The sequence below is a fragment of the Zonotrichia albicollis genome, chromosome 21 (assembly GCF_047830755.1).
Source record: "Zonotrichia albicollis isolate bZonAlb1 chromosome 21, bZonAlb1.hap1, whole genome shotgun sequence".
In the NCBI taxonomy this organism is placed as follows: Eukaryota; Metazoa; Chordata; class Aves; order Passeriformes; family Passerellidae; genus Zonotrichia; species Zonotrichia albicollis.
The window spans coordinates 1,618,902-1,644,791 of NC_133839.1; the positions used below are offsets into that span (position 1 = coordinate 1,618,902).

The window sequence follows — 25,890 nt, forward strand, 5'->3', positions numbered from 1 at the left end:
CTTTGCACAAAAATATGTTTCATCCACAGAGAGTTTCTAGCATAATCTAATAACAGCAATAATTATCATTATTGCAGCACATACAAGTGTTCAACCTGTACTAAACTCCCACAGATGACAACAAACGTGGGGGAGGCTGGTCCCTCTCTTGCCTTGAACCCCCAAGCGTGCCTGGGAGCAGGATGTGATGAATGCACTGCATGCACTGCTTAGGGCAGGAGAAAAGCTGATGGCCAATGGCTGATCCAACTCTGCCCAAGCCCCTGAGTCTCCTCATCCTTGGGGAGCTTTGGCCCATTGTTTGACTTAATGATGGTGAATGCAAAAATCCCATCTGGACATTTTCTAATAGTTTTGTATGCCAAGGATAAATCCCTAAAATACAGCAGAGAGCTGGTTGAGTCTAGGGCACAATTGAAAGCTGGGCAACATGACACTGAATTCCACCTAACCCAGGTGTAGGTGCAGTGACCAAAGGATGGGGGAAGTTTCCTAAACCTCACACGTTCAGGCCCAGGCACGAGCAGCAGAACACTCCTGCAGTCACGCAAATGCAACCCACGGGTATGGGAAAGTGGGGAGTGCTCTGGAGCACAGACACCCTGCACCAATACCTGCTCCTCCTGGCTTGTTTTGAATGCAGTTGGCTCTGTCTCATCGAAAAATGACTATTCTTTCCACATACAGTACGAGGTGCAGGAAGCCACACAAGATCTTATCTGCAAGGGCATGTGCACTTGGGTGGTGTCTGCACTGACAATTTCTGCAGTTTTCCCACGGTGGGGTTTGCAGCAGAGGAATTGCCTCGTGCAGGAGAAGTGCCTGGAGTGCTGAGGCAGGACAGACACCAGTGGGTGCTGGTGACTCCTGCTCTTGGCTCTGCTGCACGTGAGCTGGGACAGCACAAACACAGAGATGGCTGTGCCTGACTGAGTGCACTATTTCTGAACACACGGTGAGGGAATTTCTGAAAACCCAAAGAATAAACAAAACAACAGAAGGAGACTTTGCAGAGGAGGAACCAACGTCAACTCCAAGAAAATCACAGTGATCAAAGCCTGGATAATGGCAGAAATAATTGAGTAAAAGGCACACCAGGTATTAATCATTGGGCACATCTGTTTTGTGTTTGGGAATCACTCATTTCAAACTTGAGGCTAATCAGCTTTGCTGAGCTCTCAGAGTGCATCACTTCAAGGGGATGACATCAGGTTCGATGGTTGATTGCTTCCTGCTCAAAGGGCACTTCATACACAGCTGGCTGTGGGAAGGTCTGCAGAAACCAGGGAAACACAGCATTCCTCAGGTTCACACTCAGGGAACCAGGGAAGAGTGAGACCATCAACATGGAGCAGTGACAGGTTATTCCCAGCCAAAGAATTTGAGGTAGAAGGAGAGAAGTACAAGTGCAGGTTGGAATCTGCACAGGTGAGGGGAAGAGGGAACTGAACCTGACCTCTCTGATTTGTGTCCCTCAGGTCCCTCAGCAGTTTTAGGTGGAGTTTAACTGCTTGGCTCATTCTCTGAGCATTGCCCACCTCAGCAGACTCTGCACAGCTGGATCTGCTGCACATCCCCAGGGCTGTCCCAGAGCCCAGACATTCTGGCAGTAGGAGCAGCAATCTGCCATTTCATTTATGACTCCCAGCATTGCCCAGGCCCAGCCCAGGGCAGAGGTGGCTCTGGAGGCTGGGAAGGGCAGCATGGCCCATGGCCCTGGGCTGGGGCACCAGTGGGCAGGCCACGTGCCACTGCAGCAGCAGCAGGGTATGCTCAGAGGAAAAAGGGGTGGATGCTGAAACATCATCATCTTTATGGGTGAAACAACTGCTGTAACATTTTCCTTCAGCTTCTGAGCCAATATGATTCTTAATTTAAAAGAAAAAAGAAAATACAAATGAACACACTTTAAAAAATAGTAAGAGCTGAACATGCCTTTGTGTAATTAAGGTGGTGAATGGAGATAAGCAGTATCAGAGACCTTTTCCCTGGCCTGAGAACAGCTCAGAAAGAGCCAGAGTGAGGAATCAAAAATCTGATTATCCTTTAATGTGCTCAATCAATGCTAACACTGATCTCTGCTGACAGATCTGCAGAGATACACTGTGTGTAGTCCAGCACCATGGATGAAGGAGGGCTACAAACACCAACACCCCTGGCTCTGTTCACAAAATCCCTGCACTGAAACTGAAGGTCATGATGGGCATTTTACACTTCTGAGTATTTGTGCTCCTTTAAGTTTAACTCTGGTCAATCACCCTTTCTATTATGTCTGTAGCAGTACTGCTGACCAAAACCTGCAATTCTCTGGCTACACAACTTCTTCTCTGGGTATTCCAACATAGTTTATGTCAAATTTTAACTGAACTCTAACAGATAACCCACGTTATCTTAATTGAAAGAGCCAACATGAACCACATTTAATATACAAGCCTTCATTATTTCTAGAAATTGATGGATAAAACATTAGATGAAAAAAATATACTCTGCTTTTGAAAACAGAGAAATCTGAACAGACAGCAACTGAAAATTCTGTTAAATATAAAATACTACTGGCTTCATCCAATATTCTTTTTTAAGAACCAAAGTGATGAAGGGGAGAGAAACTCTGCGAATCACTGACACAGAGGCTGGAGTGGGAGGTCTCTCAGGCCCAGGAATATTTCTGCTTGTCAGAGGCTAAAAAGATTATTTATTGTTTCCTTCCTAAACCCAGCTCCACTGCCACCTGTTCAGAATTTACTATAAAGCTGTTAAACAAGACGAGAACTTTGATGCTGACTGTGAAAACAAGTTTCACTGTATCTGACCCGAGCAGCACTCACTGCTGATCCAGAAGCAAAGGAATTTGATTTTCTTCTTTAAGCACAGCTATCTTTTTACCTTTATAAGCTGTTTAAAAAATGTAAATAAAATAACTCAGTGGACAATAGAGGGCATTCATCCCCCAGAAAGACAGCCGCCACCCTTAGACATGAAATATCGCAGCACATTAAGTCATGAGACCCCGCTAATCAAAGCTGACAGGGCCCTGAATGTGATTTCTGCTGAGACTTAGCGATATCATGGGGCACTGAAGCATGCACAGCCTGCCAGACTGCCCCTGTTCATGTGACAATGGCTTTTATTCCCCAAAGGGGCCTGCGAGTGACAAGAGTCCCCTTTGTCTGTGGGCTCCCGCATTCGCAGTGCAAGAGAGGTTCATTCAAGCAGCCCCAGACACTCTTTGAAAGGCTGAAGTGTAACATAAGATGACCATGAAACACTAGCTTGCCTTCTGCCTACCCCTCATTCTTCTCCAGCACAGCCTGGCCTATTCAGGGCCTCTCGCAGCCCCGCTCGCGCTGCATTACCCCCGGTCTGCTGAATCCCGGCATTGTCCTGCGGCACCCAGCGCCCTTCTACACTCCAATGGGGTGTCCTACCCAAATCCAGTGTCCTTCTGTGCCACAATGGGGTGTTTTCCCCCAAATCCAGTGTCCTTCTGTGCCACAATGGGGTGTCCTTCCACACCACAACACCCAGCACCCATCCGCGCCCAACGGGGTGTCCTACCCAAAACCCAGCGCCCTTCCGTGCCCCAACGGGGTGTCCTACCCCAAACCCAGTGTCCTTCTGTGCCCCAACAGGGTGTCCTACCCCAAACACAGTGTCCTTCCCCAAACCCAGTGCCCTTCTGCGCCCCAATGGGGTGTACTTCCCCAAACCCAGGGTCCTTCCACACCACAACACTCAGTGTCCTTCCACATCAGAATAGGGTGTCCTTCCCCAAACCAGGCACGCTTCCCACACCAGAACACCCAGTCTCCTTCCCACACCAAATCCACCCAGGGTCCTTCTTGCACCACTTCCACTGACACTCAAGTGCCCTTCCCACAGCAGAAACACCCACCACCCTTCCCACACACTCCAAATCCAGCAGCACCCAGCACCCTCCCCTCACCAAATACCCCAGTGCCCTTCTCACACCACATCCACTGCCACCCAGTGCCCTTCCCACACAGCACTGATCCAGGGCATTCCCATGGCACGTCCCCCCACAGCCAGCACCCTTCCCACACGGTGTTCCCCTGGTCCCCAGACCCTTCCCCACACCGTGCCCTGGCTCCTGCAGCCAGCAGGGCTCTGGCAGCTCTGGCACAGCCCAGGTGGAGGGTGGCATGGAGCCACAGCTGCCTTCAGAGGGGTTCTGGGAAGGGGACAAGGCTGCTGTGCCCCACTGGAACTCCCTGAGTGGGAGTGCTGAACCCCCCATGTCCCCACGCCATGGGGCCCACAAGGAGCAGAGCTGGGAGCCCTCAGTGCTCTCACTGCACTCTCAGAGCTCTCACTGCTGCTCCAGCAGCTGCACGGTCCCATCACAAAAGAAGATAAAGATAAAATGCCAGACAGCCCAGACACCTCAAACCCCAGCTGCACATCCCCGCTGCTCCCCAGCTCCCAGTGCCTGCTCCCTGCATCCCGGGAGCACAGTGCCATCCGCTGGCGCTGCTCCCCCGCAGGTGCCTCCTCAGCACAGCCCCTGCTGCTCAAGCACAGCCACAACCTGTCCCCTGTCCCCTCTCCTGTGCCAGCACTGCCCCAAGCCCCAGGCTCAGCCTCCAACCAGCTCCCCAAATCCAGGCTAAGGGAGGGCCAGAGGTGCTCCAGCAACAAACACGTGCCACAGGCACCCCCAGGGAGCTCTGGAATCTCGTTTCCCAAAGGGAACCTTCTCCAAAACCTCCATGAGGGAAAGGAGCCTTAACTCTCAGGGCAGAGGACATTCATGGTTTGCACACCACAGACAAAGGGAATAACCTGCTCTAGGATAAATCACTGAACCCAGACTGGTTTGGGTTTGAAGGGACTTTAAAGCCTGAGCAGCTCCATCCCCTGCCATGGCAGGGACATCTCCCACTGCCCCAGGAGCTCCCAGCCCTGCCCAGCCTGGCCTTGGGCACTGCCAGGGATCCAGGGGCAGCCACAGCTGCTCTGGGCACCCTGTGCCAGGGCCTGCCCACCCTCCCAGGGAGGGATTTCTTCCTGATATCCCATCTAAATTTCTCCTCTTTCAGCTTAAAATAGTTGCCCTTGTCCTATCACTATATACCCATGAAAATTGTCATCTCCCTCTTTTTTATAAACCCTTTTAAGTGCTGAACTGTAAAATGCCTGGTGTTTTATTGCAAACACAGCAAGAAAATAAATAATGACAGTCAGGATTTGTATGGATTTCTATCCTTTCAGATGAGAGACTGAAGAACCAACAATCCTACATGTGAGTCTGCTTCACTGCCCCAGCTGAGAGATGGGGAAGGGAAGGACAGATGGACACCCACAGCCACTGCAATGCTCAGAGCCGCAGCTCCAGGTTGTTTGGGGTTAGCTTGACTTAGGTATGTTCAGTCCCCAAGGGCAGTAAAAGACTTCCTGTTATTTTTGAAGGGAATTCTATTCATCCTTCGGGTAACAAAAGAAAGCCAGAAGAAAGCTATGGCTGAGAGTGAGAAGCTGTTGAGGTTTCCTATTCTTCATACTGGGAATGAGCAGTAAATGATCTCTGCTGGGGAAGAAAAACAGAACAACAATTCCTCCAAAAAATCTAGAGCTTTCCAAAGCTGGATCTAGAAAGAACTGTATTTCTAATGAAAACAACAAATATTTTTGGAGCCATGAACCTAAAAATCCCACTTGAATATGATCAAATAAGACATTTCTTCATGTTGTAATTGTCAAATGGTCACATTCAAAAACTTTTTGAGCACAAGACTAACTCCCAAGCAGCTACCAGGGAACTTCGAACCAAATACAAAATATCTTTGTTTCAGTATTGAAGAAATCAAAAAGAATGGGATTCCAGGATGTCACCTGGGAATTCAGCTGTACTGAAGAATTTTAGGGTTTTATGACTGCTATTTTTAAGATTTTAAGAATGCTATTTTAATTTTTACTTTTGCTTAACAAGGTCAAGTTGTTATATACTATCCAAATGAACCATGCTTCTGGGAGAAAAACAAACCCTTTTGCCTTTAAAAAAGAAAGATCATAGAATACTTGGGAGAGACCTTCAAGACCATTCAGTTCCAGCCCCTACCATGGGTGGGGACACCTTCCTCTACCCCAGGTTGCTCCAAGCCCTGTCCAAGCCAGCCTGGAACAATTTCAGGGATGGGGCAACCATGCTGGAGATGCTGCAGTGCTGTGAAACAGGGTAAAGCACCCCAGATCCTGGGTCTGGTGAACTCCTGCCTGGGTCAACCACCCAGACACAGACACAGGAGGTGTTACACATTTGGAATATGAGCCTCAGTGGTAAAGAGGCTTCAAAACTCCTCCAACTGAGACCTAAGGTTGGGGCAATCACATGGGACCAGTGAGGTTTTCTAGCTGCAGGTGGGCTGGAGATAGCACAGCAGGTCTACGACCAAGGCCTAAAATCCCTTCTTTTCTTTCTAAGGACAAGAAAAACAAAAAAGAATACAACCATCCCCTTAAATTCTCCAAATTAAAGCCTATTAACCCATTACTTTCAAAGGTCAGCAAAGCAGTGGAGGGAGGATTCCCAGGCATTCTGTCCTCAGTCAACAGAAAAGCCAAGGTTGAGCCCAGGCTGCTCCTGTACATGGGAAGAGCACACTAAGCTGCAGCATTCACAGCGTGCAGCTGCTGGGATGAAATGGAATTCACATTGAAATGCATCCAAAAAAAAGGACACAGACATTCACAGAGAGCTGGCAAGGTAAATTTATTTGAAAGACATGACCCACCTCTTTGTAATTGCCCTGGAGATAAAGATGACTGACATGTTCAAGCAAATAGTTCCGGTCTGCTGTGTGGAGCTGGTAAATGCTAATCAGGGGGTCAAGCAGATTAGCTGGGCACTGGGAGAGCATTCCGAGCACACGGGCCTGCAGCTTCTTCAGCTTGGTGCCAGACTTCAAAAAACAACCAAAAAAACAATCAAACATCTTTGGTAAAGATGGCTGCGATTCAACAGTGGTTGAAAGCACAGCTTGTTTAAACAGAGCAAGCAAATTCCTCTGGAAGGGATTCTCCGATTTCCCCACGCAGTCTGCAGGCAGAAATCACAACAATATGATGCACATTTTTTCCACAGCACCCACTTTAAGAACATGAAATGTTTGTGGGGTAATTCTGGAGAAGGGATAGGGCCTTGTGCAAAGTAAAATCTGAAACTGGAAAAATACCCTCTGTGCTAACAGAGCCCTTCAGAAATTCTCCCCCCTAGTTCCCAAAAGAAAATCTTTGAATCCAGCAGCTCCCCTCCAGGGAGATCTCACCTATCAAACATAAGAATTCAATTTTCCTTCCCAGGCTTGCTGCTGGGTGCATGAAGGGTAGGGAAAGCAAAAGCACCATCAAAAGGTGCACAGACACAGGTATTTAAATCCTTGTGCTCCCATATGAACATTCACTCATGACACAGGAATTTCAGTGCCAGTAGCACTTTGCCGAACCTGTAAGCTCAACATCTAACCAGAGCAATTTGGAAAAATGGGAAAGGAAGCAACACAAATATAAAAGTATCCTGCAGTTCAGAGCCAAAATCTCACAGAAAAGAGAAAATCTCAGTAGGTCAGAATGTCTGAAGGCAGAAGGAATGGTAAACATTAGGACATATAATCTGATGACCCAACTTTACAGAACTAATCATCCAGCTGCTGAAAAGGCAGGCTGTTCCCATTTTCTGCATTCCCACCATATGGCAGGAATTAAGCAATCCTAAAGTAACTGGCTTCTATTTGCAGAGCTGGAAGAACACACAGAGCAGATTTCTGCAACTGGGTTTCTCCTGACAGCAGGGATGTGGGTTCCAGTGGGAGAGCCTCCAGCCTGGAAAGGCTGCAAGAGCAACGCTCCACCAAAGTGGTTTGATCTGGGGAGATGAAATCCCAACTTTGGAGGGGAAACAGCTCTGGCAGCACAGCTCCCAATATGATTTCATTTTCAGGCCAGCATGCCACAGATAACATCTCACTGTGTTTTACACCTTGTCACACTCTGTATAAGGCTACAGAGAAGATACTGGACTTTGGAATAAAGTGAAACTAGAGATACTTGAGGAACATTGCAATTAATTGTTCTCTCCTCTCTCCCAGCTCTCTTGCTTTCTCTTTTGCTAACCTGTGGGACAGCAGGATGTGCTTTTATCCAGAGCTGCAGCTCGGTGGTGATGCAATACCCCAGGGAATGCCCTTTCCCCTTCCAGTCGCTGCTGCTCTCCAGCATGGCCAGGAGTGCTGCCAAAGGGTCCTCCAGTCTGGCAAAGCCCCGCCTGATTTCTTCCTTGAGCTGCCGAGATACAAAACCACATTGTCATGTACAAAAAGATTAGTGAATCCTCCCTTCCCCCAGCTGAACACAAAGCTTTATTTTTTTTAATTTAATCTATTCAGAGAGGTAACTGTTGCTATTCAGCCACCATCCGCGCCTCCAGTGACTTTTCATGTCATTACAGATTCCTTCATGGCTCACTGCACCTCAAACCCAATGGGAAAAGCAGCAATTGTCCACACTAATTATCCCATAAAGACAGAGAAGTTGTTCTGTGGGGCAGACAAAGGGGCTTGGGATTTGGGGGAGGGGGAGAAGTTAGCTGGAGAGAGGGGTGTTATTGGGAAAATGGCAATATTGAAGGTAGAGAAGTGGGCTCAAAAACCTCCTGGCCTTCTAAAATACCTGCAAGGTGTAGAACAAGAGCCCATCCTCATGGCTGCACCACAAACCTGCACATTTGACCTTATGCCCACTTCAGCCACAATAGTGCCCACAATCAGAATATTTGGGAGTCTCAAATGAGTTTGGATTTTACACTCAGATCAAAGTGAATGAAATATCTGAGTTCAATCTGTCAGATTGTCATTCTCCAGATCTGTGCTCCTTCCCCCAAAAGCTCCCTGAGCACCTCCTGCCCCTGCACACCTCCATGAGCCTAAAGGCCCCACAAAGGGGCTCAGAACATGGGAAAACTCCATGCCATAAATCTTAGGAATCCCAGGGTGATGTGTTTAGAAATGTGAAGGAATTGCACCCTCACTTTGTGAATGTTAATAGGCTACTTACTCCCCATCTGGTAGAAGTGATAAATTAGCAGTACTGAGCAGTATCTCTATAATGTTTACATTAGAAGTAGTTTCCAGGGAGCTGGGAGGGTTGGCAGGGTGAGGAGGTGGCATCCTCAGTACCCACACAGGACCTCTCACTGCATGGCACATCACCAGCGTGGAGCAGGGCAAGAGAGAGACACAAAACCAGAAATCACTGAGAGCAGCTGCTCTCTTTCTTTTCTGGCTAAAAAGCCAAATCCAAAAGATGCTCATTCCTGCTGCAGCCAGCACTTGTAATTTACTGGATTCATGGCCCCATTCGGAGCTTCCAGTGGAAACAATATAAAGTTTGAAGAGCAACATGGAAAACAAAATAAAATCCACAGAAAATTTGCCAATGAATTTTTTCTTTTTTTATTTATCGACAATTTTTACTGGAAGACAGTTGTTTTCCAGAGTGTCTTTCATGTCTGGAAAACCCACAGAACCTATGGTTTATGACAGAAACTGTTTTTTTCTCAGTAGGCTATAAAGGCAGTATGAAAAAGCTGATGACTAACGGAGATGGGACTTTAGATAAGAGATTTCTCCCTCTAAGTAATTTTCCCTGTGGCGAGAGTTTGCAATGTTAAACACAGGGCTCCAACTTTGCTGGGAGATGCAGCAGAAGGCAAAGATGAGCTCTGATCCAACCACAAACATCCAATACAACAGCCAAAGGAAAATAAAGCGACTCGCCAACTCCACTGCACTGTTTGGAAATGGCTTTTTCCCCCCAAAAGCCTCACTTCAGCACATTTGGAGCTTCCACCACCCTGCTCAGCTCGTCCTTGGGCTGGATCTGGGCCTGGGCTCTGGCAGGAAGGGCTGCAGCAGACAGCAGGTCCTGCTGGCACAGGCAGAGCAGCTCCCAGCACTGCCACCATCGAGCTGTGCCTGTCTGAGTGTGGCCTTTGTACAGTGAGGCTGTGATGGGCTGGGGAAAGCCTCATCCCAAACCCCCAGCGAGCCTTCAGCTAGGGCAGCTATGGTCTGAGGGGCAAAGGCAGAGGACAAAAAGGGCACAAGACACCTAAATCAGAGAGGAAAGGGTGCTGTGCTGCCTGGCTGTCCCTCTGCCAGAGAGGGATTCCTCTCAAACTTTTTTTTCTAATTGCCATTTCCATTTCAATTGATTCCCATGGCAGGGAATGCTCCTTGGGGGGATTTCTACAGCCTGACAGATCATGGGAATAGGAAAATGTTACTGATGCTCAAACTACACAGTCCTTTATTCAGCTTTGATCCCCTCTTTCTAGTCCCACAGCTCCGGGCAGTCTGCTGATGCTTCCTGGTTATTCCCAAACTGCCATTCCTATGTAGGAAATGACCACTTCTTGTTCCAGGGTCACAGCCTGGCAGACACATTCCTGCCCATGGTCACTGATTTGAGACCCAGGGGCTGATTTCCCCAGCTATGGACAGGACTGACCTACAGGCACCCACAGCAAGAGGCAGAGAAGCTGCTGCCACTTACCAGCCATGGGGCAGCTGAGCTGGACCTGAGCCACCTCACCTCAGTTATTGGGGTGGACATGTGGGGGGCAGCAGCAGCACAACCCCCCTGAGCTGCACACAGAGGGCAGAGCAGCCCAGCCCCTCAAAACAGAGCCTGCACTTTGTGTGGGTGCACAGCCCTGGGCATGGCTCAGCCCGTCCTGGTGACAGTGACCTGACCTTGACCAGCACAAGTCAGAACCCACTGGGACATTCCTGCTGTGGCCCCCACAGCAGCTGGGCTCACCACAGCCCTCTCCTTTGCTCCAGAAAGGCTTTCCTTGGGCACCCTCCAAGCTGAGAAACACCTTCCTGCTCAGCACACAGCCTGGAGGGGGGACACACCTGCAAACCCCACTGGGCACCTGCAAAGCCCAGGTCACACTGGGGTGGCCAACAGAGGAAAGACATGGAGCTGTAGGAATGAATCTAAAAGAGGCCATGGAGCTGCTCCAGGGCTGGAGCCTCTGCTCTGGAGCCAGGCTGGGAGAGCTGAGGGTGCTCACCTGGAGAGGAGAAGCTCCAGGGAGAGCTCAGAGCCCCTGCCAGGGCCTGAAGGGGCTCCAGGAGAGCTGGAGAGGGACTGGGGACAAGGGATGGAGGGACAGGACACAGGGAATGGCTCCCACTGCCAGAGGGCAGGGATGGATGGGATATTGGGAATTGGGAATTGTTCCCTGGCAGGATGGGCAGGCCCTGGCACAGGGTGCCCAGAGCAGCTGTGGCTGCCCCTGGATCCCTGGCAGTGCCCAAGGCCAGGCTGGACAGGGCTGGGAGCAGCCTGGGACAGTGGGAGGTGTCCCTGCCATGGCAGGGCTGGCACTGGATGAGCCTTAAATTCCTTCCCAACCTAAACCAGTCTGCGATTCCACAGGTCCTGGGGATCCTCCAGCTCTCCCATCCCCAGCAGAATCACTGCAGTGCTCTCTGCCAAAGGACACGTCCATGGGAGGCTTCTTCTTTGCCAGAGTATTTTTCTTCCCAATCCACATACACGTCCCAGAGTACCCAGTGCAGAGATTTTGATGATTCCTCTTTCCTGCTGTTGTTTTGTGGGATTAACTGCCCTCCAGACCTAAAGGACAATATTTTTTTTCTCCGACTAACAAAACTTGATGGAAAGCTCAAGGTTTCACAGTTGCTGAGCTCAAGTCTCCGCCAGTGAGTGACCATTTGGAAAGGCACCACACATTGGGTTTGCAGTTGTTTATTCCAGCTGGCCACCACAGACTAACAGTAATGGAAAGTCTAAGAGCAGCAGCCCAGGACAGTGAGTAAGCACTGCAGACACCCAGGATGGAGCACGTCCACCAGGTCCTCAGCCACGCTGGGGCCTAACCCTGACCCTGACAACTCCACACAGGAGATGCTCCACGAGGTTATGTGGGAGCTGCAGGGCTCTGGGCCTCCTAGAAAAGGAACCGTTTCACTTGTGAACCTGCCTGAGCAGCACAGACTTAAACATGGAAAACTCAACCCTGCATCTGCTGGTTTTGCTAGTTTTCAAGCTTCCAAACTTAGACTAAATATATTTTACTGCCTATGAAAAATCTCAGTGTAGAGCCCATAGGTTGTGCTGTATAAAAATAACAGCACTAATTTTAGACAGCAGTGTAAATTGCATTCACCACTCTAAAAGGCAAAACCCAACCAAATCAGAAAAAAAAAAAGAAAAATACTTCAAATATGAAAGCTTTGATATATCCTACCAAATTCCTTACCAAATTCAACTCTCATTTTTCTCAGCTACCAGCAATATTCTTCCCCTTTCCCCCAAGATCCTCCATTTAATGGACAAAAAAAGTGTTTAAAACAAAACAAAAGCAACTTTGATTTTCTTTCCTTCTGTAACTCAGCCCTGGAAACTCCAGCTCTTTTCTAGGAGCCCCTGAGCTGCTCCCCATCACACAAAGCTACCTTTTCTTTTCACTTGTAGCTGCAAATGCAGAGGCTCTTCCCCTGAGTGCTGGAATGAAAGCAGCCCCGAAGGCTGGCGGGTCTGACCCGGCGTCCTGTGCCTGGACATGCTCAGCATCCAGAGCTGCTGTGGGCAGGGCTCAGCCTTACCTTGCCCAGCTCCTGCTTTGTCCACAGGAGCTGAAGGGTTTGCAGCAGTTCGAGTGGGTCCTGGCCTGCAGGAGGGGGAAGAGAGAAAAGGAGGGAGAAAAACAAAACAAAACAGATTTATTGGCTCTGTAGAGGCAGCTCAGACACACTGGGGCATTGTTTCACCCCAGAGAAATCTGCTACTCCATGCTGGAAAGCACCAAGCTCCAACTGCCAGTCAGGATTAGTGTGTAAAACCCTGCACTCTGAAATCCTGACAAAATCCCAGCCAGCAGCCAGGCAGGATTTAACTCAGCACCCCTGCTCCTGCACTCCCAGCTGTGCTGGGCTTTAACTCAGCACCCTGCACTCCCAGGCTGTGCTGGGCAGGATTTAACTCAGCACCCTGCACTCCCAGCTGTGCTGGGCAGGATTTAACCCAGCACCCTGCACTCCCAGCTGTGCTGGGCTTTAACCCAGCACCCTGCACTCCCAGGCTGTGCTGGGCAGGATTTAACCCAGCACCCTGCACTCCCAGATGTGCTGGGCTTTAACCCAGCACCCTGCACTCCCAGGCTGTGCTGGGCAGGATTTAACTCAGCACCCTGCACTCCCAGGCTGTGCTGGGCAGCTCCAGCCTAACCCTGCCCACCCCACCCTCCCCAGGCTCCTGGGAGAGCCAGCCCAGGCGGGGAGGGATGACCAGCACAGATTTCAATGCCTGGCTCTGCATTGAAGCTCCTGGCCAGCTGGGATGGAGGAGGGTGACTCTGGGCCACAACAGGGCCCTGGGTGTGCCCAGGGCTGTGCCCTGCCAGGCTGCACAACAATGGGGCTGCAGGGGGATTCAGGCAAGAGGGACCATGAAAGGCTGCTCTGGTAAGTGGCAAGGCTAAACAAAGAAGGATCAAATATTTCAAAAAATGGTTATTTGGAATTTTCCTCTTACTTTTCACCTAGTTATTGCAGCACTTGCATTCAGTATTTCTTTTGTGTGTTATCATTCCTCATACAGTCATCATGCCATTATTCATCATAGCAATATTCATCACACCAGTACTTCTAAAGCAATTGTTTAGGAATATTTCATTTTAAAAGAGTAACATGTTTGATATCTGATTCTGCTTAATTCACAATAATTTACTTATGAAACCACGACACAAAATATTCTGAATGAAAATCGTCTGCAGCATCAACGGTTAAAATGTGAAGAATGAATTTAAAAATCTGAATGAACTCTCCAAACCAATCCTCCCAAAGCACCTCCTCTTATGTTTTCATACAGCGAAAAGAAAAATGTTAAACTGAAAAGGAAACTTCCTTTTAATCACCTTCTGTGTTTTACAATTCCTAAAGAGCTCATTTCCAAATGCTAGATTTCATGCTCAGTATCTCATCACACTTCATATTTCAGGTCACAAAAAACTCCTTCAGCTGTGAAAGGCTCTACCTCATCCAGCTGAACTCTGAGGCACTGCATTTATAAAATACTTGAAGTAGCAAGCTGATTACTGGTTGAGCCAAGAGCATGATAATATTCCCATTATCCACTAACCTCTGGGAAACACCAGCCAAATTAAAAATGCCACATTTACAATTCACAAGATAATATTTTCTCTCATCTCTGGTTGTTCTGAAATGTTGAACTCTCCAAACACTGGCTGTTCTCAGCTACTGCTCCTCCTCTGGAAAAAGAAAAGGCTCTTTTTACACCAAAACAGAAGAAAAGCCAGATCTCTTCTCCCCAGTAAATTAGCAAATTACAGTCAAATTCAGTCCATGTGTGTGTGCATATCTGCACACTCTCCTCTTGGCCTGACTCCCAAAGAAATTTATACACACAGAGGAAAAAAAAAAGAGACTGCAACGCAGTGTGTAACCAAATACACTGTAAATCTGAGCTGTAATTAATGCAGGGAACAGGCCGGAATGATACAGGAAATGAGAGCAGTTAGGAGAGCAGTGTTTGACTTCACATACAACCAATAATTCAACTTGTTAAAAGCTTTCTAAACCTCAGTCAACAAACCCAGCCCTTTTCTTACTGACTGTTTCCTACCTTACCTCCCTGCCACTGAAACCCGAGCAGACACAGCAGGAGGAAAACATCTCTGCAGTCAGTCCCAGCCAGGCCAGGGGTGCCAGCGTGACACTGAGCGGCCACGGGGACACAGGGACACAGGGACACCTTCCCTGCCCCAGAGTGACACTGAGGGGACACAGGGACACAGGGACACCTTCCCTGTCCCAGAGTGACACTAAGGGGACACAGGGACACCTTCCCTCCCCAGAGTGACACTGAGGGGACACAGGGACACCGGGACACCTTCCCTGCCCCAGAGCCAGGCTGGGTGATCTCCACAGAGCGCCCCTGGAACATGGCATCCACTCCTCAGCACAGGAGGGACACGCACCTGGGGGACAGACTCCAGAGGAGAAGCTCCAGGGAGATCTCAGAGCCCCTTCCAGTGTCCAAAGGGACTCCAGGAGAGCGGGACAGGGACATGGGACAAGGGCCTGGAGGGATAGGACAAGGGGGAATAGCTTCACAATGACAGAGGGCAGGGATTGAACAAGGAGAGAAACCGAGAAATCTGCTGGTGTCTGCACAGAGCTGTTCCTCACCTGGTGAGGCTTCTGGGAATCTCAGGATGAGGCACAGTCAGGGGCTGAACATAACAAAACAACCCAGGAGCAGCTGCTCCCAGAGCCAGACACAAGCAGGAGAGCAAAGCCACCCTGTGTCCTTGTCTCCTCCAGCAGAGGGAGGACACTGCAGCTCCTGCTGCACCTGGAGCTGCTGCACCAGTCACCCTCCAGATGAGACAGAAGATGGAAATGTGAAGGTCTCCTGAAAGAAATGAACAACTCATCTGCTCTGTCTCCTGCAGGACCTCTTTGGAGGACTGTCCTCCTCACGGTTCTCCTGGCACCCCTAGAGTGTGAAAAATGATAATTAATCAATAACTACTGCTATACTCTGGTGGGATACCAGACAGGTACCTGTCCATCCTCATCCGTGAAGGAAGAAGAGAATTAGCAATAAACTAATACCAGGACATCCAAGGAAAAACAACAGGAGCACCCAGGGAGTTTCACAAACCTTCCAGAAAAACCTGGAGATCTTGTGGCTGCTCCACACAGCAGGGAGCAAGAGAGAAGTACAAGGGAAGGAGGGATAAAGCAAAGGGACTGAGAAGCAGATGGTCAGAACTGACCCATGAGGGCATCTGGGCTCAGCTCTGGACAAGAACAAGGCAAGTATGGGGCATGGTGGCCAGAAAAACCCCATCATTGCCACCAAGGACACCCAAAAGCTCCACTAAAGAGAACCTCGGTCCTGCAGAGACTCCTACATCCTGAAGAGATATCCAGCTATTAGCAAGGGGCATTCTGTGAGCAAAATAAAAACAAGAAAAATCAGCAGAAACAGCAAAAAAAAACCCACCAAACAAACAAACAAACAAACAAAAACCCCACCAAACCCAGTGTGGAAAGACAGAGAAAGCAGGTCTCCCTGCTCCAGCAGTGAGCAGCTGAGGAGGGTCAGATGTGTCCCAGGCGGCTGAGCCCTCCCAGTTCCCAGACTGAGCTCAAGAGAAAGTGCTCACTCTAGCACTGACCCTTCACAGCTCCCAAAAAAGGGGGTTGAAGACCTTAAAACAGCTGGAAAACCTCACCAAATCAAGGTTAGAGCACTTTGGTGGAGATCTCAAAAAGACACATCTGCACCAATTCCAACAAGACACAAAAGACCCCAAGTTTTGGCACTGACAGTTTCTCCCAGTAGCATGTTCCTGTTTTAAACATTTTGCATTAATATATTTCCTTTGACTGTTTTTCATTATGAAAATGAATGAGTTCTGCCCTGAACCTGGTACCAAAATTGCAGGAGATGGTAAATCAAATGCCTTCCAGTTCTCAAGATTTGTGGTTACATTTCAAAACCATATAAACCACAAGGCTTATATTTTTGAGCTAGAAAAGTGCCTTTGAGGAAAACCATAAACTACTTTCTGTTCATTCTCTCCATTTCCTTTGTGCATCCATCACTCAAACCCTGCTGTGATCACAACAAAAGCAGTGCCTGGGGGCTGCTGAGGTAAGCACTGGATTTGTGGTGAGGTTTGCAGTGGTGTCCTTGCAAAATTCTGCTGCATTATTCACCAGTGCAGCTGAAACTGAGGAAAGGATGACATCCAACCCCAGAGGAGGAAATTTCCCAAGGAAAAAACCTCCTGACACTTTCTCTTTGTGCCCAAAGCCATTAAATGCCTTGTGGCCCAAGACCTGGAAGAATTACAGTTGGCAGAAGAAAAGATACTGAATGAAAAAAAGCAACCCCAAAGAAGGTGGAAAAATTGAGTGAAATGCAAGGTCACAGCCCCCAAACTGTCACAGCTGAAAGCCACAGACAGGAAAAGTCAAGAACAAAATGTTAATTATGAATTACAAATTTATGGAATCAGAGAATCCCCTGAGCTGGAGGGACCCACCAGGACCCCCCAGCCCAGCCCCTGTCCCTGCCCAGCCCCCCCAGCAGCCCCAGCCTGGGCACCCCTGGCAGCGCTGCCCAAAGGCTCCTGGAGCTCTGGCAGCCTCGGGGCCGTGCCCATTCCCTGGGCAGCCTGGGCAGTGCCAGCACCCTCTGGGGGCAGAGCCTTGCCCTGAGCTCCAGCCTGAGCTGCCCTGGCCCAGCCCCAGCCGTGCCCTGGCTGCTGTCCCTGTCCCAGAGCAGAGATGGGAGCTGTCCCTCTGCTGCCCTACAATGGTTATATTTTCTTTAGGCAGCCAGCTTGTCCCCTGTACTGCAAGTTTACTGAATTTTAATAGATGTTTAATGGAATATCCAGCCCACCCAGTAGACAATCAGTGAATGTTTAATATTAGTTATTGTTTTGTGTGCCTTCTGCCCCAATAAATCCCTGGAATCTGTTATCAGTGAAAACTCCTAAAACTCCTGCTTATCTCAACATGTCTTTGAGATGTAGTTCTGAAAGGAAAACTAAATTCAAGGTATTTCCATGACCACCTTAGAGCAGGTGTCTCGTTTGGACTTTAAAACCCCAATACCTCAATGAAGACAATGCACAAGCTGGGTGTTTGGGTGAACAGAGCCATTCACCCTCTCCTGTCCCAGCAGCATGAGGGGCACACCCACTCTGGGTCATTTAAATCGCAGCTGAGGACAAACAAATTGTGTGTTATGTGTGAATTAATCAAAGTCTCTTATCCAAACCTAGTTTGTCTCAGTTTTGTTCAGAAGTGGCTACAGCTCACAGAAAGTGTATGCTGCTTTTGCAGAAGAACAGGCAGAGAAATAATATCACTTACATGGAGCAAAAATGAATGGATACATTTTCTAGTGCCTACATTTGAACCGCTGAGGATAAACTGATCAAATTAAAAAGGTACAAAATTCCTCAGTAAAAACCCACAGATTGTGACACCTTCCAGGTGTTCATTCTGTGCCCCCTTTAATGAGCACATGTAACATAAATAAACCTTTCAGTTTGTTAGTGTGAGTCAGCACTTGGTGATGGATCCCAGTCCCCACGGGCTGCACTGATGAGTCCCCACCAAGGACTGCAGGCAGCCAGAGGTGCTCCCTGCAGGGCTCAGGCAGCAGGGACAGGGAATGCTGCCAGCACTGCCTGCTCCATTTCCACCACTGAATCCAACAGAGCCAAATTTACAAGAGGATCAGATGTCACAAAACAATTTCAGAAACAACACATTGCTCTGCTTTAGCACCATTTCCAGAGCTCCAAAGGCTCTCTCCCCATGCCAGCAGCCCATTCCTTCACTGTGCCTCCCACAAAAGGCAGATATGATGAGAATGGCTAACTGTGCATTTACTGAACTCCTGCAGCAAGGAAATGAAGCAAGGAGATGCAGAGAGTCCTTCATTATTTGGCCTGTCTGGCTCACTGCAGCCTTGGCTCAGTGTCCATTTGAGCTGCTGTGTCCTCATCCACAGAGCTTTGAACTCAGCTGCACCAAGCCCTTCCCATCTCGGGAGGGAAGGAAGCACACCAGCCACCACAGCCCTGAGCTCCTCACACCACACACCTCCCCTGCCATTTAACATTAAAGACAGAGCCTTTGGGGAGGTCTGGGAGTCCAGGTTCACCAAGGGAAAGAAGGGCTTTCCTTACTTGTTTCTTCAGCTCTTCATCCACACATTTGGATTCCCCTTCTACACTAATGCAATCAGTGGGAGGATCTACATCAAACAGGAGGGGAAAATATCCCAAAATGCTCTGAGTTGCTCACTTGCAATCACCTGACTTTGAACATCAGCTCAATCTCAGTCACCAGAAACCTTGTACAAGATGAATGGTTGCACATTTCTTCATTCATCAGGCAGCTGTGACTGCTCTGTTTCTCCAGCCCTGTGACGACAGCCACCTCCTGCTCGCCTGCCCCTGAGGCCTCTCCACAGCACATGAAGATTCCCACAGCTGGGACTGACTCTGAAATAAAGAGGTCACATCACCTAACACACTGCCACAAGCTGGCCCAGGCATCCCTGGGAACTGCAGAACAGTTTATGTTTTGTTCAGATGGAAAAGTCGGCTCAGTTCTCTGCCTGTACTGAGAGCAGGGGCAAAGCTTTATTCCAGTCCAACTGAGGTGGCTGTTTCACTCAGCAGGAAATATTTTGCTTCACTTTAGGGAGGAGGTCAGTATCTAGAGGCTTGCCTTCTTGTGGCTCTTTATCATCTTCCAGACAGACTTGGTTTAACAGAAACTTTGAACTCGGTGATGCACCTTGCAAGGTACAGGCCAGCAATTCCTCCATCAGACTCTGGTTTGGAACTACTCTGTTAATGTGCCAACATGCAGTCATGTGTCACAGAATTAATCCTATTGAATGTGTGTTCTCTAATACCCTTGCATAAGCTTACATGAAGCACACAACCACAAAAGGGCTGGGGCTGCATCTGGCTCTGCAGGCAATGCTCACCTCATGTTCCTCACTTGGTTCTTCTAGACAAAAGCCAGAACTCCTCAGGTGCCATCAGCTGAGCCCACACTTTCCTGGGATCACTCTGTGAAGCCATACCTTGTCTGTGCTGCTGACTACATCATTATTGAAAAGGCAGAATTAGGAGCTCAAACAGAAATATGGGGGAGAATGAGGTGCACAGGCAGAACATGGGGAAACTGCCCTGCTGGAGAGGGAAAAGGGAAATGAATAGTGTATTGAAAGCAAGAGAAGTTTGTCTAGAAAAGAAGCCAGCCTTTCTCAATGGCAACAAAAATCATTCTCTAAGTAAGGGCAAGTGAGATCCTTTCCATTCTGAGAAATTTGAGTTATGAAAACATAATAGGAACCTCAGCATTTGGCTGATACATGCTCGATTTCTAAGTGAGTCAGAAGTTCACATTCTTCTACTGCAGCCTCCCAACTGAAAACAATCCCCACACTTCAAGCACAAGAATAATAAAGCACACATATGCTTCTTATAAAACAATCCTTACAAATAACCATGCCTTTTGTTTTCCTAATGGCTAAAATTCATCATTTCCCCCCAAAAAGCTCAGATCAAACAAAATGCACTCTCATTAAAAGAGAAGGCTCGCTTGGCTGAGCACAACAGGCAGTGACATTGCCCTCTTATTTTCTTAGTGCTTTTTGTCAATGGAGAGCCTGGAGAGCTGCTCCCCATGCTCTGTGGGGCAGGGCAGGCTCAGCACAGCCCCAGCCCTGTGCTGCAAACAGGGGCTTTCCTCCCCCTCTCCCCACATCAGCCCCCAGAGCATCCACATTCCTCTCCCTCCCAGAGTGTACAGACACGTGAGCAACAACAGCAACAGCAACAGCACGGAAACCCAGCCTGGTTTGGGCTGGAAGGGACCTTAAAGCCCACCCAGTGCCAGCCCTGCCATGGCAGGGACACCTCCCACTGTCCCAGGTGCTCCCAGCCCTGCCCAGCCTGGCCTTGGGCACTGCCAGGGATCCAGGGGCAGCCACAGCTGCTCTGGGCACCCTGTGCCAGGGCCTGCCCACCCTCACAGGGAACAATTCCCAATTCCCAATATCCCATCCAGCCCTGCCCTCTGGCAGTGGGAGCCATTCCCTGGGTCCTGTCCCTCCATCCCTTGTCCCCAGTCCCTCTCCAGCTCTCCTGGAGCCCCTTCAGGCCCTGGCAGGGGCTCTGAGCTCTCCCTGGAGCTTCTCCTCTCCAGGTGAGCACCCCCAGCTCTCCCAGCCTGGCTCCAGCCCTGGAGCAGCTCCATGGCCTCCTCTGGATCTCTCCAGGAGCTCCACAGGGCCCAGGGCTTTGCAGCTCTGCAGGTGGGGTCCCACCTGAGCAGGGCAGAGGGGCAGAATCCCCTCCCTTCCAACACCTGGGCACCACACCCAGCACGGGAGCAGAGGGTGCCTTTCAGAGATAGTGCCAACTCAACAAATGAAAATGAAACCTCACCAAGGAGTCACCCAGCTCTGGGACATCCTTGCAGTGCCCGAGATGACCCAGCCTGGGCAGCAGAAAGTTCCCTTGCCCAGGAGGGAAGGAGCTGTCCCCCACTGTCACCCCGAACGAGGTGTGACATCACCCCAGACAGACAGAGGCCATCTGGGGATGCTTTCAGTGCATGGCTGGACAAGAAATGCAGCAATCTGTACAGAAATAGCAATTCTAAAAATAACACCAAGAGGTTCCTTTCTAGGCAGGTAATGAAATCCAACTTCAAAAAAGCCCAAAAATGAAACAATCGTAACCCTTGTGCAGGTCAATACCCTCACATGGCTTCCTCCTCTGTCAGGGGCTCTAACCCCAGTGTCAAGGGCTCTGCAGCACCAGGATGACAATCTCTGGCACAGGACAGTGGGGACACACGTGGGAGGGGAGCACAGCACTGCAGTCCCTCATTCCCTTCCCATTTTACACCTCTCCCTCCACCCTCATGCCAGGCACAGCCAGAGGGTGGCTCAAGGCCTGAGCTGGTTGGATCCCCATCCTGACCAAACCAGGCTTTGTACTCCTGTGTTCAAAGCTGTTTAAACAAAACTCACAGTTTCATCTTACAGTTTTTCTTTTCCTTCAGAAATTCAGCCAGGCTACCCTTACTTCCTTTGGGCACCAGATCCATGCATTTTTCCAGTGATGAAGAGAATTGGGTTTTGTTCCCATAAACCAGCTCGGTGTTGAGGGAAGGGTGAGGAGCGAGTCACCACGTTCCCAGAAGGAGCACAACAATCAGTGCCCTGGAATGAGCCCTTCCTCACATCCCACTGTCCTGCCAACCTCCTCAGGCCAGGAGCAGGGGGATCTGTCACAGCCAGTGAATGCCCTTGCACTGGGTTAATGGCACTTCCATAGAAATGGAAATTCACTTTAAAAACACCTAAAACAGCACTCCAGAAAACTAACAATTTCTTCTTTCAAATTTATCAACCCTGCAAAGGGGAAGAAAATTGATATTGTCCAGAATAAAAGGGGAAACTTCTTAATTATGTAAGAGACTGAGACTGCCAGGAACAGCAGCAGCCCCAGAGGACTCAAGCACAGGATGGGAAAGAATCATCAGATCCAGAGCACTATCATAGAGCTAAAATTATATCTAATTTTTTGCCTCCAGACATCTCTGGAAATCCCCAAGTTCTAAACCTAACAACCTTTAACTGTGTGTCCTAAGTAGTTTTATTTGAAAAAACCCACCTGGTAATTCTAAAAAGCTGTAGTACATATTTTGAAGCCATCCAACTTTCTTTTGAGAACAGTAACAATAGTTTGATTCTTGTATAAAAGACATTCCCAGCTTTTCTTCTGCCAGTTCCTCCCCTGAGCACATTTCAGCAGCAGCACATTGCTGAATGGGGCAGGGCCTCTCCCAGGTCACTGGGGACAGGAGCCAGGCCCTGGGCAGGGCAGGAGTCACCAGCCTTGCAAGTGCTCACAGAAGGTGGAGATGTGGCACCTGGGGACAGGTGACATGTTTACTTGGGTAAACCAAGTGGAGGAGACCCATCTGTCCCGGCCGAACCAAGCCCTCCAGAGGCAGAGGGAAATTGCTGCTTTGCTTGAATAAAACAATGGTTAAACCTCTAAGCTAAAAGAATTTCTCCTTCTTCCTCTGACTACATCTCAGAGTGGTAGATTAAAACTCCATCTCTGGTAGAATCCCAGACTAGTTTGTTGAAGGGCCCTAAAGATCATCTCATTCCAACTCCCCTGCCATGGGAAGGGGACACCTGCCACTAGACCAGCACTGACACTGACACATTTTCACAACCTTCAAACAATGCATTCTTCATCCATATTTCTGCTGCAGCTTTTGAAAATCCCATCCTGAGGTTCCAGGAACAGTTCCAATCACTCCCAAATCCCAGATCTGCTCTCTCCACACCCAGAGCTCTCCAGGTGACCCTGCAGTGATTGCAGAACAGCTTTTCCCAAGGCTGCTGAAGCCACTTGTCCAGGACACGCTGCAGATGCTGCGCAAGGCTCAGGCAGGACCTGCCCAGTCCCTCACCCCCCACTGCCACTGCAGAGCTGCCTTCCACTGCTCCTAGCACCAAATCCATGGCCAAATTAAAGATCTCACGGCTACTTAAAACAAAAATTGTGATGGCTGTTCCCTTCCGAAATTTATAGCTGCACCTCCTAGATAAAATTAAAAACCCTTATTTTTGAGAGGTCCTGCATGTTAAAATCATGGCTCTGGGGAGGCCTAAGTGGAAAAGCCAGGATACCTGTCAGCTCAGCACCAATGTGTTTGAAGGGATTTGGTGGTTTCCATGGTGATGGGGAGGGTAAGGGGCTGCCTGGTTCCAGCTCTGACTGACGCACATCTCAAACAATCGCTCTCTTCCTGTTCGTATGGCACAAGAAAAACAGGATGCTGAGAGGTGTTTATCTGAGAGAGCGAGATAAGCAAGCGCACTGCGAGTTCTCCAAGTATAGGAGTTCACCAATAGGATGTTATAGACTTTCTGTGGAAAAAACACAACCCACTGCTGCCGTGCTGAACGTGATTAAATTATGCATGGAAAAGTCCTTTCCCTTGGAAGGCGCAGGAACCGTGCAGAGCTGCTCTATGAGCCCTGAATACCAATGGAAAGGCTCTTTAGTGTGTGGTACCGAGTTCCAGCGCTGAATGAAAGCAGAGAGCCAGCCCAGTGTGTGATATCTGCCACCCCAAGCCCTGCCTGGGCCCCTCTGGGGGGGTGGGCACAGGGGGTGGGGGCTGCCACAGCCTGGGGCTGCACAGAGAGAGCTCAGGCTGCTCTCAAGGGCTCTGTGCCCAGGAGCACCAGCTCACAGGCACTTCTCAGGCTCCCACCCGACCTGAGGCACTTTGCAGCATTTGAAATGTCCCTCAGTGCCTGAGAGGGAATCTGCCCCCTTCTAACCCCAGCTTCATCAGTGACAGAACCTGCAAACCACACAGTCAATAATTACCTGCTCTCTAATCACCACGAGCTGGTTACAGCCCAGCGGCACTCTGCGGTTTAAAGCTGAAAATCTCACGTCCAAAAAGCACAGCAGCATTGTCCAGGGGTGGTTCTGGTGCAGGGGAAGGCACCTTCACACCCCTGTCACACGTGGGACAGGCAATACCCCTGTCCAGAGGCTGGGCAAAGCCAAGGCACAAAACCAGGGCCTGGCTGGACACACTGGGACTGACCTGGGGTCACAGTGGCTTTAATGCATCTCTCCTGCTGATTTACAGAATCCCAGGACCTCCTGAGCTGGAAGTGACTCACCAGGACCAGGCAGTCCAACACCGGAATTGCAGCTGTACCCATCCCATCCATGTGGCCACCAAAACTGTCCCATCATAGCCAGGAGTTGTTACAGCTTGGCTCTCTAAGAACAGGCCCGCTTCCCAAAACCCTGTAAGACACAACAGCTGAGCTTTGCCACCTGTGCCATCCATACTGGAGGACACACGGTAGGAGAGATCTGCATGAGAAAGTGCATTTCTGCTTTATGCAAATTTTGTTTTCTCAGTCATTGCACATATTTAAGACAGTATCATAGGAACAAAATGGGAACCCAGTCATTGTCTCTGGCTTGGCTGGCTTACAGATCAACTCCCAGCCTTTAATTCTAGGAAGTGAGTGACCACAGAACCTCCTGACAGCCAAGGGCCCCCCTTTTTCCATCTGACTTGCTGTTTGTCTTGGAAGTAGCCAGGTTAAGGCTGTCCCATTCAGCCTGCAGCGGAATGTGGGGCAGATGGAAAGAGGGAAAGACAGACAGAGAGACACTGCAAAGGCTGAGACAAAGCCTGGTGGTGGGATGAAAGAGCGTGGAACAAAGGCAGGGCCCAGCCAAGCCAAACAAAGTTTTCCTTGAGTGATTACATCTGCTGGAGAGTCCCCAGCTTGCACTCTCCTTGCTGAGAAATTCTTTTAATTGTGTCTAGGACATTTTAAAAATCCCAAGAAAAGCTCCTCTGTAATTGTTGGAGTTCTGAACTGTGTGAACTTTTGTCATGCTGAATCGCTGCAAACCTCTGCCACCGAAGCAGGGCTTTGCTGAGGGAGAGCCCTGGGGAGGGAAAACTGCTCATAAATCTCCATTTCTTTTTTTCCCAAGGAAAAACAAACAATTTAGACAAATTCTTCTCCCTCCCAATGTCTGTATAGCTCAGTGCAAAGTGCATCCAGCAGAAAATGAAAAGAGATCCCTTCTCAGATTAGGCAAAATTAAGCAAGGTTAAATGAGCGATGTGTAGAGCCAAAGCCTACAGCTGTGTGAAATGGGCACCTCCCAGGGGTGCAGGGATGGTGGATCTTCCACAGCCACCAGAGCCACTCAGTGCTGGCTGAGGGATGAGGGGAGCAGTGGGGCAGCAGTGCATGGCCAGCACCTGCACCACACAGCACCACAGGGCACCATGGGCAAGTCCTGGCAGATATGAAAATCAAAACCTGTGGGCCAGAAAGACAGAGAAATATTAAATAATCTTCAGGAGCCGTGATCTTGCCTTGACCAGACACACTTCAGACCTGAATGCCACTGCCCTGGGCTTTTTGTCACAGGTCTGTGGCAAACCTCCCTCATCTTCAGGCCTGTTTTCACAGCATTCATTTCCCTCCACCCCTCACTGTGATAACCAGAAATGCCAGAGAGTTAACAGGCTCCAAGCACCTTATTTCTCTCCTTCAGAGCCCACACATCTGCCTGCACGCTCAGGTCACTGGGTATTTGTGTTTGCCACATGTGAGGGACAGTAACTGGAAGCCACACCAAAGGCAAGGCTCAGTGCCAAAGATAAATGAAATAGAACAAGG

General features: G+C 49.3%; 1 protein-coding gene across 9 annotated transcripts in view; it reads right to left on the reverse strand.

Moving 5' to 3' along the window:
• EXD3 (exonuclease 3'-5' domain containing 3) overlaps positions 1 to 25,890 on the reverse strand; it is a 250,109-nt gene that overhangs the window by 161,913 nt on the left and 62,306 nt on the right. For 5 of the 9 annotated variants that reach the window (XM_026796356.2, XM_074556342.1, XM_005491855.4 and 2 more), the window contains 3 exons: positions 12,654 to 12,718; positions 8,128 to 8,295; positions 6,750 to 6,917 (listed from right to left, as the gene is read on the reverse strand). In XM_026796356.2, coding sequence (XP_026652157.2) covers positions 6,750 to 6,917; positions 8,128 to 8,295; positions 12,654 to 12,718 — 401 coding nt within the window. Of the gene's footprint in view, positions 1 to 6,749; positions 6,918 to 8,127; positions 8,296 to 12,653; positions 12,719 to 19,602; positions 19,802 to 24,354; positions 24,485 to 25,890 lie in introns of those variants that run through there. The other 4 variants (XM_074556339.1, XM_074556344.1, XM_074556345.1 and 1 more) reach the window with 2 other exon arrangements.